We start from the raw sequence: 22,762 nt of genomic DNA, 5'->3' as shown, positions 1-22,762 counted from the left end.
ACAGAATATAAATATTGGTAAAAACAAAATAATAAATGCGTCTAATGCTGACCCAAAATTGGTAATGGCACATAAAAACTTAGTTTGACGTGTTTATGGTCTTCCCCTGAAGACATAAAGTATAGTTTGCTTTCTCATAGCAATAAAATAATGCTGTGAAAGCAAACTATTCAAAACAAGCTGACACTTTTTCACCAAAAATTAGCAAAGTAAAAACATAGCCAAAAGCTACAGGTTCAAAAGTATAAATTCTGAAAATATTTCATAAGCATAAGTGAATGCTTTGCATGCATATAATTATGCTCATGTAACTTTCATAACAACTTATTGCCCAATTCAGTCTGGAACATCTGATATATGAAATGAGTATAAAATTGGGTCTAAAATTAATATCTGTTTATTAATATACAGCTTTAGTGCTAATGCATCACTCCCCTTTTGGCATATATTCTAGTGCAGTAATCCCCAAACAGTGGCTCATGAGCAACATGTGGGTCACTGACCCCTGGGATGTCGCTCCCAGTGGCCTCAAAAAGCAGGTGCATATTTTTGAATTCCTGGCTTGGAGGCAAGTTTTGGTTGCATTAAAACTAGTTGTACTTTGAAGTAGAGCTTCTTGTATGCTGTCATAACAAATAGCCAATCGCAGCCCTTATTTTGGCACCCCCAGGAACTTTTTTCATGCTTGTGTTGCTCCCCAACTCTTACAGTTGATTGTGGCTCACAAGTAAAAAAAGGTTGGGGACCCCGTTCTAGTGTAAGGGCTCTGGGTAGGCTCTTTTTAAAAAGTCCATTGAATGTATGGGAAGAAACTGCCATATGTCTAGTAAACCTTCTTTCTTTCTGTGTATGTTTTTCACAGCAAGTTCAGTGTAAAAAGTGGATTGTATCAGAATTACACACCCTCCGAAACACCCCCCCCACACACTCTTTCATACCTAATGTATACTATAGCTTTAATCTGAAAAAGGACCCACAAAATGTAACCCTGAAATACTAAATACTGTGCATTATTGCCTGACATACAGTATGTGTACTTTATCACTACTTGACCAGCTGCAGATCTTTTTCTAAACATACATTATAAGAAGCAAAAAATCCTTGCATATCACAGTATGCACGTGTGCCCTAAAGGCATAAGCTACAAGCAGCTGCTCAGCCGTCGGACTCCAATAGAGCTATTTCAGTGTTGACTTGCTGTGGCAAGAAAGACTTCTGAAGCCTCCCACACGCATTATATGTCATAATCTGTCATGCATGATTGTTTTTATGAAGAGGGCAGTCTTTATAAAAATGCTTAAAATGTAGTCAAGCACAGACTGTTTGATTTGCTTTTTACAGACCAGCACCAAATTAATTTCTAGTATGTTTCTTCAGTGTGGCAAAACTTTATTCTTTTAATACATTCATTTGTGCCCACTATATTTACGAAGCTATGACAAAGGAGTGCCTGGTATTCTCTTTTTCAGTGCTACAGCATGTGCTGTCCTCAAAAGAAACATTGCCATTTAAGGCAAATCATAGTGAAAAGCTGTAATAATACATAGGGGGTTTAAAGGGAAGTTCCTTTTAAAATTGAATTTCAAGTATAGACCGTCTATAAATGAACCTTAAATTAGTATTTGTAAAAAATGTATTTATACAATTAGGGCACAGTTAGGGGGTTAGCATTAAGTGATTTATCTTAATCAAAAACCCACAAAGACCACATTCTGTCTCTCATCACTGGCTAACATATGCATTCATAATTATTACACTTCAGCTAGTTGTACTCCATGTTATGGCTACTGTACCTGTAAAAGGCTTCCATTTCTTAGCTACTGTAAGAAAAAAATGCATACATCGAAAAGCAGACTCACATGACTGCATTGTAATGAGGTATGATGAAACTCAAGCAATTTACATTTTGGACCAAAGGAGAAGGAAAGTCGTTTAGCACCTGGGAGTGCCAAATGTTAGGCACCCCCAAATGAATGTATTTACTTACCTGAAACCCCTGGGCCGGTGCTCCTATCAGCAGAAAACTGCACTGGCCCGGGGTTTTTCCAGCAAGCACCACGGAGCGATCCTCTTTCTTCGCGCGGCTGTGCATGCGCATTAGAGTAGACGAGCACCGGCCCGGTATTTCAGGTAAGTAAATTCATTCACTTCGGGATGCCTAACATTTGGCCCCCCCAAGTGCTAAGTGACTCTCATTCTCCTGTAAAGGGGCATTTAGTACGTTTTGCCTATTGTTTTAATCGTTGGTAGGTAGATCATTAGATCACCCCATGCAACCTCTTCCCTAAACTGTTTGTTGTCATTGTTTTAACAGATTTCCATTATGCAGGGGATTATCTTTGCACTGGCAATCTAATAATCTATCAAACATGGAGTAGCTTCAATTTCCCAGTTGACTTTTAGTGCAAGAAATAATTAAAACCATACTTTATTTTGTAATGACTACAGGCAAAATGTATGTTCAGGACAATCCCTCTTCATTGCACCAGGGGTATAGTGCCCCTTTAAATGGATACTGTCATCAGAAAAGATTTTTGTTAAATGCATCAGTTAATAGTGCTGCTCCAGCAGAATTCCGCACTGAAATCCGTTTCTCAAAAGAGCAAACAGATTTTTTTATATTTCATTTTGAAATCTGACATGGGGCTAGAAAATATTGTCAGTTTCCCAGCTGCCCCAAGTCATGTGACTTGTGCTCTGATAAACTTCAGTCACTCTTTACTGCTGTACTGCAAGTTGTGAAGTGTCACGTTCATTTACATTGAGTAGGAGAAAAAGAAGCTGCCAGAAAGCAGTTCCAACCTAAAGTCCTGGCTTTTTCTGGAAGCACATGACCAGGCAAAATGACCTGAAATGGCTGCCTACACAACAATATTACAACTAAATAAAATACACTTGCTGGTTCAGAAACTGAATTTTATATTGTAGTGTGAATTATTTGCAGTGTAAACAGTGTTTAGAAATAAAAAGTACAGTACATCATAAAAATCATGACAGAATCCCTTAAAATTGGCCATACATTCCCAGATTTTGTAGGCCACAGTCTGCAGTCCTGTCAGTAGGATATATCAGAAAATAGCAGGAGCCTAAACTACTCTGCATCCTGCCTGGTATAATCCCTTAAAGGAATTGTTCAGTATAAAAATAAAAACTGGGTAAATGGATAGGCTGTGCAAAATAAAAAATGTTTTCAATATCGTTAGTAGGCCAAAAATGTATAAAGGCTGAACATAACGGAACACTTCCTGCTTTGTAGCTCTCATGGTTTCCACTAATTGGTTACCAGGCAGTAACCAATGAGTGACTTGCGGGGGGCCATATGGGTCATAACGGTTTACGTTTGAATCTGAGCTGCATGCTGAGGATTAAACTCACTGAACAGTTATGTCCCATGTGCCCCCCCCCTTAAAGTCGCTGACTAACTCAGAGTTAAAGAGCTGTAAAGCAGGAAGTTGGGTTATTTTCTGTTATGTTACACATCCAGTCACTCCAGCCTTTATACATTACATTTTTGGCTAATGAACTATATTAGAAACATTTTTTTATTTTGCACTTACAGGTATAGGATCCCTTTTCCGGAAACCCGATATCCAGAATGCTTCGAATTGCGGAATGGCTGTCTCCCATAGACTCCATTTTATCCAAATAATCCAATTTTTTAAAAATGATTTCCTTTTTCTCTGTAATAATAAAACAGTAGCTTGTACTTGATCCCAACTAAGATATAGTTAATCCTTATTGGAAGCAAAACCAGCCTATTGGGGTTATTAATGTTTAAATGAATTTCTAGTAGACTTAAGGCATGAAGACCCAAATTACGGAAAGATCTGTTATCCGGAAAACCCCAGGTCCCGAGCATTCTAGATAACAGGTCCTATACCTGTACTATCTATTTATCCAGTTTTTATTTTTACACTGAACCTTTAAGGTGGCCACACACAGGCTAATACATATATAAACTGGTGACTATCGGCCCATGTATGGTACCGGACAACAACGCTGCCTAACTGAGAAAACGTAATTCACTGTGTTCTGTGCTGTGTCTGCAAATGCACTGACAGACATGGCATTGGCACAGGATTGATGTCAGTGTGAAAATGCTGAAGATGTTTCTTTGCATTTTTCATCGGTTATGTTTTTAAAAATAAATTAGCTTTTTGTTCAGCAAATATCTGGTGCTAGGGTCCAATTAACCCTAAGTAACGTTACAGGAGTGAACTGAAAATAATTAGATAGTGGGCCTGAATAGTAAGATAGGTAATAAAAAGTAACAATAACAACGATAATAATTTTTTGACTGCCAGCTCAGTGAACCCCATTTTAAAGCTGAAAAAAAGCTGAGAAGAGAAAGGCAAACAATTTCAAGAGGATTTAAACTAAAATTTGCTAAGAATATGACATTCTATAACATACTTGTTTAGAATGAGAAATTGAATGTTCCTTTTTAATGGCTAGTATACTGCTTCAGACTGGTGATACAAACATGTCAAAAATGTCTTGCTTTTCTTGCTAGGGTTTCAGGATATACTTATCCTTCAGAGTATATTTATTTGTTCCTGTGTAGTAGCTACACATGTTAATGAGCCTTCATTTAATGGACCATTTAGCTAGAACACACCCAATTCTGTTCTGTTTTTCTTCTGTTCCTTTGAGTTATTTCACCCTTGGTTCAGGGGTTTCCCTTCTATTGCTTTAGAACAGAACTCTCATTAAACAAAGTTGTATATGCTGTGTTTTTTTCTATAATGATATCAGTTGGGTAGAAATGTATCTCTTCAGAGTTGTTTCTATGCACCCTTGACCTTGACTTCACCCATTTCTCTATTGATGGTTTAGCCTTTGCTTGTCACAGGGTTATTTTCCATCTGGCAAATGAGGGAAGACTGGACTAGCTTCAGGAAATCAAGGTTTATTTAATTAGTGAAGGTTACGTATAAAGCAAACTCCCGCACAGTGTATTGCTTGTTGTCCTTCAGTTTTTTGCCATACAAATGTCACCACTAACCTATATATATATTTTATATATATATTATATATGAGGACAGTAAATGTGGTTCACTAGTTTAACAGAATGGAAAGTCATTAGGCAGTTTTAAACATACAACAAAGCTAAAATAAAAAGTCACTATAATTTTTCTACATTACACTTCATATATTAGGCAAAAGAAAGCACAGAGGCACATTTTATGTTAATCAAATGCCTGTTCTTAGGTCAAGCAAAGAATAACCTGTATATTTAAAACAGCAGCCAAGAAAATATGGCAAATGTTTCTTTATTATATGTTTGCAGTGCAAAGCTTTGGTTCCAGCTGGAGTTAAGTGTCATGATATTGGTTCCAGCAGGGGCTGTGTCACTTATGACATCTAATACCCTTAGGACGTCTCTATTCCCAGTGAGACAAGTGAGTGCTAACTGTTTACGGATGGGAGGTAGCAGGCAAAATGTAAAATGTAAAAAGTTCACAGAATAGGGTCTTCTGGGGGATCAGAGAAGGCAGTAAACCTAGTTCAAGAATAGAGACCTATAACAGGTAGCGCAACACTGCTAGACATGCACAATTTTATCTGCATCAATTGTGACAAAATTTGTTACATTCGTTTTCCTGAGCATTAAACTCTCATGACCTTAAGTGGTCAGATTTTGTTTGACTGCACTAGGAATGATTCACCTAAAACCCAAATTGAATACTGAGTCTTGTGCGTCCTACTATTTTAAAAATCTAAGTGGGACATTTTTTGTACCCCTTTTTGTTGTCTTCAATGCATGGTGCAGTCAAGCTGGGAAAGTTATACAAAACACACTGATTTGTAAACACAATGATCGAGAATATTGTGTAACAATAAAAATTTAATTTATGTTTTTTGACAAATGTATGCTGAAGTGTTTAAACAGTTACTTCCAGTGAAAGCAGGCAAATTAGTTCTAGTCCTGTATCTGATTTTTGCCATCAATCATAATGTTTCCTTAAGAGTTGTCGCTTTTTTTTTAATGAATAACAACAAAAAACAAAATTAATGTGCATATGGAGATTTGGAGCCAGCAGCTTCTAAATCGCTCTTCCTGTTGGGTAACTGTATTTATGTTACTTTCTGGTACTTTGTGGCTATTCTAAGCAAACACTAACATTTTACAACACACTAGGGAATGTATCAGAGGCAGAGAGGTAAAGCATAAACCTCAACGTAGCCAGCAATTTCTGATACATTTCTTTGCCAGTTATGCTGTCAAAATGGATTATATATATATATGTATATTGTTCTGTTTTAAAGGACAAGGAAAGTTAAACTAAAGAAGTAGGCTAGAAATGTTGCACATTATGTTTTGGGCTTCTGTACCAGCCCAAGGCAACCAAAGACCTTTAGCAGGAAAGATATGTGTCTCCAAAGATGCCCCAGTAGCTCCCCATCTTCTTTTCTGCTAATTCACTGCACATGCTCTGTGCTGATGTCACTGAGCTTAGAGACTGATGCACAATATACACTATATATAGAATAGAAATCTCACACTATAAGGCTGATTAGTAATTAATACATATAATTACTACATGACAGCACAGAAACCAGTGCAACTAGCATCAGAATTAAATAATCAGCCCTGTAGCATCAGCTTATATTACAGACAAACTTCATTTTCTGATGGATAATTTGCGACAACCCCTAAGCTTAGCTTCTCAACAGCTGCTCAGAGCCCACTGAGCATGTGAGTGTCACAGACACTTTCCATGATGGTGAGCCCCTGTGACAAGTTTGAAGTCCTGGATCATTGCTGCTATTGACAAGCTGAAACTTTAGGCTGGTGCAATAAGTTCAGTATATAAAACATGGCAGTTTTAGCCATATTCATTTTTAGGCTTTAGTTCTCCTTAAAACTGCTTTCAAGGTTCCTTTCTCATTTTGTTGAGCTGCGCTGGTTTTGTCGTGCATCTGTTGTTTTCTAGTAGAGGAGTTTATTTGTATTTGCTACTATGGATAAATACTTAATGTCCAGAGAGTTAAAATGAAGCCTGAGGCTGGCCATACACATAGGAGATTTGTACATTCGTGGGAAATATAGTTAGAGCCAAATCTATCAGATTTGAGGGTAGAAACTAAATTATTGTACAATTGTAAAGTCTGATTCAAAACAAATGCTGTAGGTTACTGGCCATGGGCAAGTTTGCCCAATGTTGATAAATGAGTCCCATGCATATGGACTGATATTAATGCTACTTTAAGCCTGTCCAACCAAAATGTTCACACCTGTCCAACTGATAAACTAAACGTATATCCATAGTGCAAAGATATTTGTGAGGTTTGTCTGCTTAACACAAATATTGAAAACCGTGTGATCGCACAAACTGGCCAACTAAAAGGGCAAGGAAGATGAGGGGGAAATTAAGTGTGTGCAGTATTGAAAAAAAACAAAACAAAAAATCTAGCTAGCTTTGGCCTATAGTTTCCTTTACTTTGACCAAAATTTCTGAATACAAGGACATAAATAAAGAAAATGAAAATTTAACTGGGGAGTGGAACATTTATCGGGAATTGTAGTAATGAACTTGTGGAGTCTGTGGGGGTCAAATAGGTTCTCTAAATGTACTTGATTTGGAGCATTTTGTCTGATTCTTCAAGCTCTCATTAGTATTACAAATTGCAGTGAGGAGTATGTATGTTTATTTGTATAGCAGTACTGGAAAACACAGTAATAATAATAGATATACAGAAATTATGTATCCTGTGGAAAGAAACTCGTTGGGAAATAGGTCCCTTCCCCTTTAGAGTTTACAGTCTAAGTTGGTAGATAACATACAAATAAGGACAGCAGTACACAAAGGTTTGGACCTATAGCTTAGCTGCATAGAAGTACAATTCTGTATAAGGTGTGTGTGCTGAAAACATAGTGCTCATCTTCGGAAACATTGACTTCTTTGTTCTTCAAAGTTTTAACTTTTAAAACTAAAAACAGCCTGCAGACCAGACACAATAAACCATGTTTCTTTTATCTGTACAGACCTCTTGCTTTTTTTATTTTGCTGTTGTATCTTCCAGACTTACACAAATTGTCTTTACTGAACAATTTTTGTAACTCCAATGGGCATTCAATGTCAACTTTGTTTCAACTTTTCCACCATTTTCTTTTACAGCACTTTCCAGTATTGCAATACATTTTATTTAGCAGAAGATACAGAGGACTGTGTATAATAGTCATATAACTACAGCATCTGTAAATGCATTCTCAGTTTCTAGTTACAGTATATTTGTAGGTCATTAGCTAATGCAAATTCTACTGACTTTTCTACACTTCTTCAGTGACTTTGAGTATCATTCTCTTTTAGCTTTTCCATTGGATTTTGCATCTCATCCAGTCTGCAAAGGCTTTTTACTCTGTGCCTGCATGATGGGTATGATATTCAGAGATGCTTGTTCAAGTGTTTCTTAAGTATCCAATATCAATATAACCCCTCTGTGTATTGGCTACCTTTACACTTATATTTCAAATACAGTGCTGCACTAAAGCATGTATGTGAATACCTGGTTAATTCCTGGGCAGTACACCACATCCCTAAATTCATAGACCATACAGGAGTGATCCAGGACACTTAGGCATCACTAATAATTCCAGGCTTTTAATAAACCATAAAATGCACAAAGTCAGCACTTTGTGGTTTTATAAAAGGTTTTCATAGCTGAAAATCTCTGAGTTCCTTGGATCGCTGCTGTACAGCCTTTACATTTAATCATTTTCTATATATCACATTGACTATTTCAAACAGAAACAGAGAAGTTCAGATGTTTCTTAGCAGAGCGCAGTATTTTTAGGGAAGATTTGCTTTGACATTTTTACTTCACCTTAAAAACATGCAGCTGCCCCTCCTGACTTTTATGGTTATATAGTTTAGCATTCTCCTTTGAATCAGAAATGCCAAAGTGAGACAAATTCATCCAATTTTTATCACTCTTTGTACAGTGTCCCATTTTGCTGGTCCCTTGTTTAGCTACCATTGTCTGTTCCCCTTATATTACCATTATATTACCTGTCTGACATTGTATTCTTGGCACCACTATTGATCTATGAAGTTCCTTAGGTGAGTCTACCAGCAGGTTACTGGTTTTATCCTCAGAAGAAAAGGGCACAATATATTGTTTCTTTGTAGCTTCTGACTTGTAGAATTCGAGAATTATTGCAGATGGGAAAGAATAATATATTTCTTAACTGGATTTGACAGGCATATTCGACTTTAAATTAATAAAGGTTACTTTCTTGCTAAAATGTGCTTCTCTTGTTTGAACTCCCTATTGATGGAATCATTCATGTTTAATGAACTTTGTTAAACAAAGGCTAATCAAACTGTGAGCCAGATAATACTTGCAGGTGTAACTCCGCAAGCTCCTTGCCATTGCTGCCTTTTGCTGAACTGACCCTCGGCATCTCCTTAAGGGTTCCATATGTTGCAGCAACAACTTAAGGGGAAAGACTTTGTAAGATGAAAATGGAAGATTATGGTAGTTTTGCAGATATTTACAGAGGCAAATACTAGTGGCAGATTTTGTCAAAATGTGAGATTAGAGCTCACCAAAGAAAAACTTACTTTCTAATCATTCCTTTGGGATTTTTAGAAACAAATATAACAAATAGTAAACGCTAATATTCATCCATTAAGAAATACACTTTTAATAGAAATTGGGTGAGTTTTTTTTGTGGTGAGCTCTAAATCATATTTATATAAATGTGCCCCTATAAGTCTTAAGATAAAAGTTACATCAAGGCTTTAAAGAAAAAAAATAAATGAGAATGATGTCCTAGGGCTTAACAGTAAATTTTAGTTTCAAGGCCCTATAGGTTCGCAAGGTATGTACTTTACCTGCCAATTTTAGATGGTTATTTTGACAAGTCAGTATAATTTTGATATTTCTATAAGGTGGCAGAAGGGGATAGTGATTTAATATTTACAGCCTTGAAATACCGTAACATTATTTTCCTATGCCAGTTCTCTTGTAGCATGACAGCTGGTAATGCCTGTAATTTTTATTATGCTGTTAATGCAACCCTCCCAAAAACAGATATAACATTTTTTTAGCTCAAATAATTCCCTGTTTTTAGTGAGCCATTTTATTTTTACGCATGTTTATATAGTTTTCTTGGTTTTATGTTTATTTACATAGAATTATATGTCATGTTTTTTTTGTTTTTTTTCAATGGATGTTATCGTCATAGTAAAGGTTTATTTGTACAGGTATGGGACCTGTTATCCAGAATGCACGGGACCTGGAGTTTTCCCGGATAACAGATCTTTCCGTAATTTGGGTCTTCATGCCTTACGTCTACTAGAAATTCATTTAAACATTAAATAAACCCAATAGGCTGGTTTTGCTTCCAATAAGGATAATTATATTTTAGTTGGGATCAAGTACAAGCTGCTGTTTCATTATTACAGAGAAAAAAGAAATTATTCTTAAAAATTTGGATTATTTGGATAAAATGGAGTCTATGGGAGACAGCCATTCCGTATTTCAGAGCTTTCTGGATATCGGGTTTCCGTGTAAGGGATCCTTTACCTGTACCTGAAAAAAATGTCTAGAATTAGGTAAAACAGAGTTTTGACTACTCTAGAAACCTTCATTTAATTCTAAAAAGTTATACTGAAATACTGTGTTTTTATTTTAAGTAGTATTGTCTAGTACTAAAATAAGTAAAAACATTTGCCAGTCATGGATTTGCTTCAAATTTCTGAATTTCACCATCTGCAAAAAAAATTTTTTGTGAAACATCGGCAAATGTAATCATAAAAACCATGCCTTTTGACTGTGTGGGAAAAAAACAGTAAAAAGATACAGGACTGGATTACCCCCTTTTGTACATTTTTTTTTACATTGTGTATATTGTTGGGGGGGTATGGCCATGGTCAAAATTTTTCATCTCACTGTGCATGGCACTTTACTATTTCTCTTCTATTTCTACTTATGAGGTGGGAGTCCAATGGAAGGGTGCCACAAAAGCACTGCCTTGCCTAGGACTCCATTTAGTCTTAATCCAGCTATGTACCCATATAGTCCCCGTTCCTCTCAATAAAATGAGCCATTCAAGTTGGGTACAGTCACCAAATTAGAAAAAAAATTTGGCCACCCAATTGACAGTCCAACTCAAGCTGAGGCAACTTGGCCATTAATTGGATCACAGCAAGGACAATATAAGACCCCATTTCCCTGTCCTCCTATCACAAATATATCAACTTCTATCAAGTTTGGGGAGAAACCTTACATATACTTATATATTATATTTATTTTTGGATTTCTGCAGTGCATATTGTATACACCACTCTTCTGTTCAGTACTGTATATAATGTCATAGAGCTTGTTGTTGGAGGCACTGAAAGATAAAGTGACGTACCGAGCTCATTGGGTTGTCCACTTTTAAATTATTCTTTAATAAGTTGTAAACAATTTGGATTTGTTCTTCATTTTTTATTTGTGGTTTTCAAATTATTTTGCTTTTTGTTCAGGAGCTCTCCAATTTGCAAGTTTAGCAGCTATCTGGTTGCTATGGTCCACATTACCCTAGCAACTAGGCAATGGTCTGAATGAGAGACTAGTATATGAATAAGAGAGGGTCTGAACAGAAAGATAAGTAATAATAAGTAAAAATACAATTGTGGCTTACAGGGCAATCGTTTTTGATTGCCAGGGACAGCGACCCCCTTTTGGAAAAGTCAGAAGAGGAAAGCAAATAATTCAAAAACGATATAATTCAAAATAAGAAAGAAAAAAAGACCTGTTGAAAAGTTCGAAGAATTTAAAAAAGTGTTGCTGAATATTGCACAGACCTCTCCATGCAGATTAGCGCAGCGGAGCTCACGTGTGCTACTTTTGATGTCTTTGGATCTTTCTCCCTTCGGCTATTTACAGAGCTTTCCGGTACATGTGCAGTAGGTGCAATACCAAACTGATTCCAACTGTGAATGCGTGAAAAAGCTCAGTGTAGGTGGCCCTTTAACGAACGTATCTGAAGATGGTGCCTGTGAGCTCCGCTGTGCAACTCTGCATGGAGAGGTCTGTGTGACATTCAGTGACAAAAAGAGTGTGGGGAGGGGGACTCTCTCTTTAGGTGGGGTTTAGTTTTCCTTTAAAGTTAATAGTTAAATTGTCTGTATTCTGGTTCTTCTGTTTATAATAGGTGCACACATTTTGTTCAAATACCTTTATTTTACTGCTAGTATAGCTAGTTCCAATATTATGATGTTTAAACAAGCTTCAGCAAATGCACAGGCAGTACCCCAAGGCATTATTGCATTTTGTGGAATAAATGTTATTTTTTCCAGTGACTGCCCAGATTTTTGCTTATGCTTGCATTTAATCATTAACTTCAATAAGAGAGCGTGCTTAAAAGAAACATCACTGTAGACTCAGTTACTCCTTGTTGTATTTCCTGAGTAAATGTTCCATATCCTTATGTAGGAGACTGTATTTCTGTCCATTATATACAGACATGTATGCATACTATAATTTGTACTATAGGGATTAGTAGTAAAAATTAGTAGTAAAAAAGCCAGGCATGTCTAGTTGTTATACAGGTATGGGACCTGTTATCCAGAATGCTCAGGACCTGAGGTTTTCAGGATAAGGGGTCTTCCTGTAATTTGAATCTTCGTACCATTAATGTTTGAATACAGGATTTTATTTTGCTAAATGCTGAGTGTACTGATTTCATGCTTTACATGTTATTCAGTGCAGCTGGCATTGCAGGTATACCGTAAATCACTTATACATTTATGAATCCTCATGGAAAAAACACAATTGCTAAAACATTTGATTTATGACAGGCCAAATAGGAAACATGATACCTAGTTAATTTCCCTTTGAAATGTAAAGTAGACATTTATTTTCAGAACATTGAGGTTGCAATCACGCCACCATTGTTTATTTGCAATAGTCAACCCTCAAGCCTGTTGCTGCAAACCAGCTTTGATTTCTCAGTTTGTCAACCAAAGTAAAAGGGGAACTCCACAAAAACATAACTTTAGCTTTTTGAAAAGTAAACATAATTTCAAGCAACTTTGCAATATACATCATTTAAAAAATATTCCCTAAGCCTAGCCCCCTGCTCTCCTGTTGATCTCTCTGGCTACTTTGCTGAGCTGGCTGACTACTGTTACTTTGTATCAGCAGCCATCTGTCCTCAGCCTGCATCCTCCAAACACCACAATTCCCTGCACATGTGATTTCAATAAGGAAAGGAACGTCAATGCATTGCGGGTTATGTAGTTCCTGCAGTCTGTCTGTAAGCTGTGGAGAAGTTGTTACAATTTGTAACATCAGTGTTTTAGTCCCTCCTTCCCTGCCAGGATTTCAAATGATGCAGAAACGGAAGAACTGTTAAACAGCTGGGTATATTAGGGGTTTCTGTGTTATTTGGGCCTCTTTATCAAATTTTGGTTTTGAAGCCGGAGTTCCCCTTTATCTTGTTTGTTTCTCCAAAAAGTATAATTTAGACTGATGATGTACGATACCCAATCCTTCCTAGAAATAAGTCGCTGCAGAAAACAATAAAATACAGGCATGGGATCTGTTATCCAGAATGCTTAGGGCCTGGAGTTTTCTGGATAAGGATTCTTTCCAGAATTTGGATCTCCAGACCTTCAGTCTGCTAAAAATCATATAAACGTTAAGGGGCAGATTTATGCGGACATGTAACTTTTTTTTCTCAAATGCTAACTTATTTAAGAAAAAAACACGACAAGATATTCCTTTTTTTTTTTTTTGCGGAAAAAACGTATGTGAATGAAAATGTCATTGTCCCATTCATTTTCAATGAGGCTGAAAATCTCGAATGTTTTAATAAACTGGGAAAATAAACAAATAAAGTTGTCAGAAAACATTCCCATTCTATTCAACCTCTCCAGCTTTTACTGGCAACTTTGTGTGCTTTTACTCTTTAATAAATGGTGACTATTTGAGGGTATATTTGTACTTGTGTTTTTTCACTACTTTTTTCTCGAATTGTGAAAATCGCGAACCGGCTTGTATGTAGCATGTATATGAGAGTAGGAGGTAGAGAGAGAATTATGAGGCTTTTGGTGCATTTATAGTGTTTATGAGTTCTTTACTTATAAGGGTAAGAACAGCTTCTCCAGCAGAATACTGCTTTAAAATCCATTTTTTAAAAGAGCAAACAGGTTTTTTTTATATTTAATTTTGAAATCTGACATGGGGCTAGACAGTTTCCCCGGTGCTCTCAGTCATGTGCCTTGTATTCTGATAAACTTCAGTCACTCTTTACTGCTACACTGCAAATTGGAGTGATTTATCCCCCTCCCCTTTCCTCCACAGCAGCCCACCAACAGGATGGTAACCAGATAACGGCTCCCTGACACCTGCATTGCTAAAAATGCTCCCTAGTGGTAGATATGAGAACAGCAATCGATAGTAAAAATCCAAGTCAGGCTAACCCAAGTTGCATTGAGTAGGAGACACAATAGCCTGTCTGAAAGCAGCTCCATCATGAAGTGCTGACTCTTTCTGAAAGCATGTGATCTGTAAATGACCTGAGATTTAAAAAAATACATTTGTTGGTTCAAGTATAAAATCTTAAATGGTAGAATGAATTACATGCAATGTACGCAGTGTAATATATAGTGAATAAAGTACCTCCTCTTGTAAAATATAAGGATATTAAAAGTTACCAAGGAGTTTCATGACCATATAAAAACACGAGCCCGAAGGCCGAGTGTTTTTGTAAAGGTCATGGAACTCAGAGGTAACTTCTAATATCCTCATATTTAGCAACTGGGGGTACTTTATTATAATACACAAGTTTTAGTGAGTCATGTGACAGAAATGACATCACTACTCACCGTTTATAACTGATGACATCAGAACTCACCGTTTATGAATTATAAAATTGGGCAGTGAGCATTGTACATGAGAGCAGAGTTATTAGGGCCATGTTAGATGAGGACAGAAGTTGTCAATCCGCATCCTTCTGCATCCTCAGTCTGTGTGCATTAACTGGCACGCAACTGGAGAGAACTGCAAGGGAGCATTGCAACTACACATTTAAATATTGTAGACACAAACAGTAAGTGCAAAACCCTAAAGCAAAGTTTGTTCATGTTAGTCCCCTTCTTTTTTAAGGAAGGAACTGTAATTTCTTCTATGGTAATGGGTCATTTCCAGTTTAAAAAATGGCACATTAATGGTCCACATACAATACTTTGCATGTGTTATATACAATTGTATTTAAGTTCATGTGCATGTTTTTAATATCCCAGCTTAAAATGTAGAGGCATTCTTGTTTTGAGCAATGGTATGTCTATTTTTGCTAGCTAAAATTAAAGCCATCATGTGTTCATCCATAACACACTTTTTTTTTTTTTTTCTTCTCAGCTGCTCCTTGACACACATTCTCTGAAAACTGTTCTACTAGATCTGCCTTCAATTGGTTCTCAAGTAATACGTAAAGCTCCAGCCAGTTACACCAAGATTGTGGTAAAAGGCATGACACGAGCTGAAATGATTCTGAAGGTGAGAGACTGTTATGGGTTAAATAATAATTTCTTTTAGTGCAGGTCATTGGTAATGCAATAGTGATGTTGCGGCACAGAAAGTTAATGAAAATCACACCTTTTTCACAGGGATAGATAGCACTTCCACAGTAGCACTGATTTAAATCGGAATCTCTCAGAATTATCTGCTTACTTATCCGCTAGCATTGCTATGAGAATATCCTCAAATTGTCATATGTTGGTGTGAGTTAATAGCTGAAAGTAGTGTAAGTGTTTTACACTGCGTTTTCCTGGTGATCAGATGGCGATATTTGTATTTGGTTGCAATTTCTTTTACGCAGTTTCATAAATAGACTTTAGATATATGTATCCAGCAACTTATTCCTACAGGTCTGTTATTAGTCCTGTGGTAACCTCACCACTTTTTCCAAAGTCATTTTTATTGTATGTCATTTTTTTGTGGCTGATTCAGTGATTGCGGATAAATGCAATGCACCTCTATGCTCCTAAAAGCTTTTTTGACCTGCCTGCACCCGGAGCCATTGCGTTAGCCTGGGTGTAGGCACATGGAGCAGATTTCAATGGCAAAATACATACTCAAGCGTTACAATGCCGAAATCCATTTGAGCATAGGGGGTGAATACTCGGCCTGCATTTATTCTCAGGCTAAGAATCCACCATGTGTGGCACTAGCCAAAGAGTGAAGCCTAATTCCCAATTGGAGATGGAGTAAACAAGATCAATGTGTTTCATACATACATTTATACACACAATTTTATCTAAACTGGCTAATACACACAAATCAAAACTTAGAGTTTTTTAAAATGCTAATCACAGATTTCCTTGTACAGTATGGAGACATTAATACATGTTGCAATCTATTGGTCCCAGTGTGAACTAGACTAACATTTACGGCCCTCCATGTTACTGGGTTGATTCCATTATCAGATGCAGACAAAAAAGCTGTTTCTGATTAAATGTCCCTTACAAAACCATTCTGTTGCCAGTCTGTAGTCAGCAAAACTCTGGTATTTCAAGAAATAAGTGCCCAGCAGCATCATTAAATTCAGGACATCTCCTTTTATAGATGTAGAATATGAAAAGTGTTTCAAAAATAGCTGTGGCACCCAAATCTCCTTTGGCAGAAAAGCAACAATGAAAACGTGAAACCCTTTAAAGCATTAAAGGTCAGCGTTCCTCCTTGTAAAGTGGTAATTTTTTACCTTTATTTTTTCTCCCCTTTAAAAGTCTCCTAACATGCCAATGCATGCTTTAGAAAAATAAATAGACAACTGAACAGTTTTACAGCTGTCTGAAAATGATGGCTGAGGCTGGTGAAACCGTACAAATAAACCAACTGACAACTATACTACAGCAGGGAATGACTTCAGAATCAATAGTTTGGTTAACATTGTAGAGGATGAAACATATGGAAGCAGTTTAGGAAATAATCTTTCTTTTAAGCGAACTAGCATCATGTTGATAAAATAAAAAGAACATGATCCCTTTTAAAGAACATTCTGTGCTAGCTAATGCAGGGTTCTGTATATTGGTTGCTGCGCAAGAATGTTACTCTGGCCACTGCTTCTTTGCTGGTTTCCCATTACCGCTGCAGGGACTGGCTGCTTTACTGTATAACCTATAATTGTAATGTTTTTAGATTTCCTGGCCCATGAATTTTTTAAATAAAAAAAACTTAAGGCTTTTTTTTCCCCCGCTGAGGCAAATTGGAGAGGCTTCAAATGTGGTTTTTTTGCCTTCCTCTGGATCAACTAGCAACTAGGCAGGTTAAAATAGAGTTAAAAGTTTGAACCTGATGGACATGTGCCTTTTTTCAACCTAACTAACTATGGCACTTACTGTGTTGAGAAGTCCTGCCTGAGGCTTTTTTTTGCAGAAATACTGTTGAAAAGTACCATGCCCCCCAGATTTCATCATAGAACTAACGCCTATTATATTTTACTACTGAAATAGTAATCCTTTCATTTATGTTGCTATTCCGTACATATACTTCCATACTTATTATTATATACAATATGCAAACATCCTGTTCATACTTGTCCATCATTGCATGCACATACCCTATTGGTATAGCTTCTGTAATAAACAAGCAATAAACCGTACATGTGTTTAGCTTATGTCCTGGTAGTATCTATGTATTCCATGCTGCAGGCCCGGACTGGTTCTGGGTTCTGGTAAATGCCAGAGAGGCTGCCATAAGATGCCATAGGAAGTCACTATTTAGTGGGCTGCTGAGGAGCCTCTCTGTATTGGAATGCCAGGGCCTATTTTGACTCATTCTAGATTTGCCATGCTGCACAGTGTGTAGTTCAGCTAAAGTTGGATATCAGATGCCTGATGGAAGGTCGTGAGGAACCAATCACAACGGAGCTACATTGTGCAATGAAAACCCACTATAAATAATAAGTTCTTCACACCACTGTTTTAGCCTTGTATTTATTTCTTCATTTGTTTGAGAAGCAGTATAAAAGAATGGAGCTGTAATTCAGAAGCAATATGTATGACTGAAGCTAAGTGCTGTTTGGATCCTTTAGGTTTATGCAATACCTGTTTAAAAATGTATTCATGAGCTTGCAAACATTGTGCTTGCCTTTTCTTCCCCTAGCTTGTAATGGCACCGCACGAGCCTTCCGTTGTTTTTGTAGATAATTACATTAAACTGCTTGCTGACTGCACCACGGAAACGTTCCAAAAGATCCTGGAAATGAAGGTGAGACAAGTGCAAGATGTCTGGATTAGTCTCCTAGGACAATGGGCACATTTTGGGACGCTTTGTTGTTGTTGTTTTTTTTTCGTTTACTGAAATAGATAAGAATTTAGTTATATGACTACTGTATATTTAAATATACTAACAATTTCAGACTGGCTATGCCTTTTATTATGTCCAGCCATGCCTAAAGATTCGGCATTCTGACAAGCTATGGCAGTACATTACTGTGCAAGTCAGAACCTGCAAGTTAGCAAAACATTTACAGAAGCTAGGAAACGCCCAAAAACATGAATAGTATTTTTTTTTTATTTCCATTAAACAAATAGAACAAAATGGTTAAATGAATTGTTCAGGGTAAAAATAAAAACTGGGTAAATGGATAGTATGTCTAAAATAAAAATTGTTTCTAATATAGTTAGCCAAAAATGTAATGTATAAAGGCTGGAGTGACTGGATGTTTAACATCTTCCTGCTTTGCAGCTCTCTTGGTTTCCACTGATTGATTACCAGGCAGTAACCAATCAGAGACTTGAGGGGAGCCACATGGGTCATATCTGTTGCTTTTGAATCTGAGCTGAATGCTGAGGATCAATTACAAACTCACTGAACAGAACCATGTGGCCTCCCTTTAAGTCGCTGACTAACTCAGAGTTAGAGATCTGAAAAGCAAGAAGTTGGATTCTGTTCTGTTAGACATAAAGTCACTCAAGCCTTTATAGATGACATTTTTGGCTAACTAACTATATTAGAAACATTTTTTTATCTTGCACAGCCTATCTATTTACCCAGTTTTTATTTAACGCTGAACTGTTTCTTTAAAACATTTCACTGGTGCATTTCTGGGTGCAACCTATTAAGAATATAAGGAAGTGCATGATCATTAGGAGTGCAGTAAATAGGGGACTGTGAGCACTCAATATGAGACATGGATAGATTGCCAAATGTTACCCTCACTACAGAGATAATCCAGTGATTGAACATCTGTACCCAGTTTATTTTTCAGTGCAGCATGTTTCTATCTTGACAGAAAAGCCATCTTCCATAGTATCTTAGCTGTATGGACATGTGTTGCAGGGGGGTTTTATTCCTCTCAAGCAGTTGATGAAACCAAACCTGGGAAACTGCAGCATGCTATAAAAGTGGCAGAGTGATTCAGTAGTGTCAGTTTTACTGTTACAAATTGCAGCGATGAGTTTAGTACTGCAATAAATATTTGTGTGAGCCCTTTGTTAATTGATATTTTTATTAGGACCCGTGGTAAAATTTCCATGGCACTGGAATTTTGCAAGGCATCCCATATGTAGTGTATGATTACTGTGTGTTTAAATAGGGCTTTTGTCTGGGTGCCAGATGAGCCACCATCAGTGCCTGAAATGAGCCTGCTCTAAACACATGCATTCATAGGTGATAAATGTATTTTAGTTACTATTCCCATTAAACATTCTTTGTCACACAACTTGTAGTGGTCACTGTTACTATAATGCAGGTCTAAGACAAGCCAGGAAACTTCATTAATAAAGTTATGGAGGCCTGTAATACTAATACAAATCCTCACTTAGCTTTACAATGCACTTTCTACACAAGCTGTATTGTATTCAGCCAATTAAAATACCCATCTGTAATTAAAGCAAAGGTCTGGTATGCAGGTATTCAAATTGTGTACAAATGATACATGTTTACATGTGTCATCTAAATTAAAGGCTAATAAATAAGAACAAAACACAAATCCAAGCAGTCTGTCCCACTGCACATTTATATTTGTATTAAAGTACACGTTTTATTTCTTTTTGCCTGTTCCTCAACCTATTTTCATTCTCAGGCAGCAACAGTATATGGTATTTGGCTATCCATACAACAGCAATTCATAAAGCAATATTTATCCTAAGCAAAGCTTATAGCTTAGTATTTCAAAAACGTGTTAACCAGAAAGTTTCAAATTACGGGAAGGCCGTCTCCCATAGACTCCATTTTAGCCAAATAATCCAGATTTTTATAAACAAATTCCTTTTTCTTTGTAATAATAAAACAGTAGCTTGTACTTGATCCAAACTAAGATATAATTAATCCTTATTAGAGGCAAAACCAGCCTATTAGACTAGTAGACAATGTATGAATATCTTAATTAGGAAAAGATCTGTTATCCAGAAAAGCCCAGGTCCTGAGAATTCTGGAAAACCGATCCCATTCCTGTATTTGTAGTTTGCAACCAAATGCAGAAAAATAGAAGCTCCATAAAAATGTCAGTTTCTTTATATGACTGAAGTGTCAGACTAAGCTGGTCCGGTATGGTGTTTATACATGAAAGATTATGACTTGTGGGCCTATGACCTGTTACTCTAGCATTATTAGTGTTATTTTTACTGTTTAAAATAGATTTTTGCTGTGAGTTGCATTTAATATACGATTATGTGCAGCTTGTTAAGCTATGCATTATTTTTACCAATATTTTCTAGGGCCTAAAAAGAAGTGAGCAAAGCACCATGCTGGAACTGTTCCGGCAAAGACTTCCAGCCCCTCCATCTGGCAGCTCTGCGACTCTACCAACCCCTACCCCTGAGCAGGAGTCGTCACGTATACGCAAGTTGGAAAAACTAATAAAGAAGAGACTGTGAGCAATAAAAAGCCTTCTTAGGGCAGAGACACACGCTGAGATTTGGGGAGATTTAGTCCCCCAGCGACAAATCTCCTCTTCTTCGGGGCGACTAATCTCCCCGAACTGCCTCCCGCTGGCTAGAATGTAAATCGGTGGCAACATGGCACTCGGATTGCTTCGTTTTCAGAAGTTGCCCGAAGTTTCCTCGTAAGGAACCTTCGGGCGACTTCATGGAAATAAAGCAATCCCGCCATCCTGCCAGCGATTTACATTCTAGCGGGCAGGAGGCAGTTTGGGGAGATTAGTCGCCCCGAAGAAGAGGAGATTTGTTGCTGGGGGACTAATCTCCCAGAATCTGAGCGTGTGTCTTTGTCCTTAAAATAGTAGTTAGGTGTTACAAGGAAATCTGGTGTACATTTTGTAACAGCCATCAGATTACAGAGGAACATCCCTTTTCAATGAATAATGGCAAGTGTCAACAACATAGAACTCCTGCCAGCTACACTGGATTTGACTGACTTGTGTGAAGTTGCCTCTGTCTAGACAGAATATATCAAGATTAGTCGTCTATCCCTCAAGCATGTAAAAAGCTTTGCGTGGGTGTACATGGTCACAGATTCACTCTGCCTATTTTGCTGTTTGCTTTTGCCTAGGGCTTTGTATGAAGATGCACAGTTGTATATATTATCTATTTAAGCAGACGTTTGTGTTCCTGTGGAGGGATCTAGCCTATGCAGAACTTCACACACGCTATACCAGCAACAAAAAAATGAATATGTGAGTACACACATAAAGCTTGGTGGCTACCGCTTTATTTTCAATCACGCCTGCAGTTCATCAACGTAAGAATGAAAAATACTTGGATTTTAAATAGTACTAAAGTTTTTGTAACCCTCTTGAAGGTAGTGGCAGACAGGGATATTAGTCGCCCAGCGACAAATCCTCTCTACTTCGGGTGACTAATCTCCCCAAAATGCTTCCCTGCTGTCAAAAATACGAATCGCCGGCGGGATGGCATACAAACCACTTTGGATTTCCGAAGTTTCCTCGTGAGGCAACTTGGGGCGACTTCGGAAATGTATGCCATAACACCATTCTTGCCGACGGGAAGGTATTTAGGTAGATTAGTTGTCCAAAGTAGGGGAGATTTGTCGATGGGCGACTAATCTCCCAGTCTGCCACCACCCTTATTTGGGCATTCAGGCACACTGCATTATCTGACTATAAAAGAACCTCAGATATATTAAGTATCACCGACATCTTTATCTTTGTTTTCATTGAGATTTGTAATGCATTACTACTGTTCCTTAATTGTTATGTCCAGTTTGTCTTGCTACAGGAAAATGGGTTGTTGATTCATGTATGTATAAAAGGAATAGTCGCTAGATTATTAAATCAAGGTTTGGTGCACAGATTTTTGCTGATATTAATCTAATCTCTCTAAAAATCAACAAGTTTGGGAAATGAACCCATACCTGATTTGCTTCCTACTTTCCCTAACAAACCAAGAAAGTGTAGGCCCAGTGATATCATTCCAGTGGCTTACCTATGCTGATGATTTGGTATGGATTTATATAAAAGACTTCCATATTTAATAAAAGGCATAGGTGCAGTAAGCCACAGCAACCAATACAATGCTTTTAAACTGGTGACCTGTCAATGCTTTTTGCTAATACCTATAGGGGACTTGTTGTCTAAATTTGCACTTTTTATTACTTAAAGGAACATTAACACCAAAAAATGAAAACATTTCGAAGTAATTAACATATAATATAATATTAGCATGCGCTGGTAAAAGCTGTGTGTTTGCTTCAGAAAGACTAGTATAGTTTATAGAAATAAGTTGCTGTGTAGCCATGGGGGCAGCCATTTAAGATGGAAAAAGGGAAAAGGCACAGTTTACATAGCACATAACAGATAAGCTCCGTGTTTTATCAATTATGTGCTATGTAACCTGAG

General features: G+C 37.2%; 1 protein-coding gene across 2 annotated transcripts in view; it reads left to right on the top strand.

Annotated features, from left to right (window-relative positions):
• The window catches only part of vps53.L (VPS53 GARP complex subunit L homeolog), a 91,233-nt gene extending 69,145 nt beyond the window's left edge, over positions 1–22,088 (top strand). For both annotated transcript variants that reach the window (XM_018246912.2, XM_041582245.1), the window contains 3 exons: positions 15,361–15,498; positions 18,106–18,210; positions 20,664–22,088. In XM_018246912.2, the coding sequence (XP_018102401.1) occupies positions 15,361–15,498; positions 18,106–18,210; positions 20,664–20,822 (402 nt within the window). In that variant the 3' untranslated portion in view covers positions 20,823–22,088. The remainder of the gene's footprint in view (positions 1–15,360; positions 15,499–18,105; positions 18,211–20,663) is intronic.
• Positions 22,089–22,762: the final 674 nt, after the last annotated feature.

The sequence above is a fragment of the Xenopus laevis genome, chromosome 2L, assembly GCF_017654675.1.
Source record: "Xenopus laevis strain J_2021 chromosome 2L, Xenopus_laevis_v10.1, whole genome shotgun sequence".
NCBI lineage: Eukaryota > Metazoa > Chordata > Amphibia > Anura > Pipidae > Xenopus > Xenopus laevis.
This window is presented reverse-complemented; position numbering and strand designations above follow the sequence as displayed.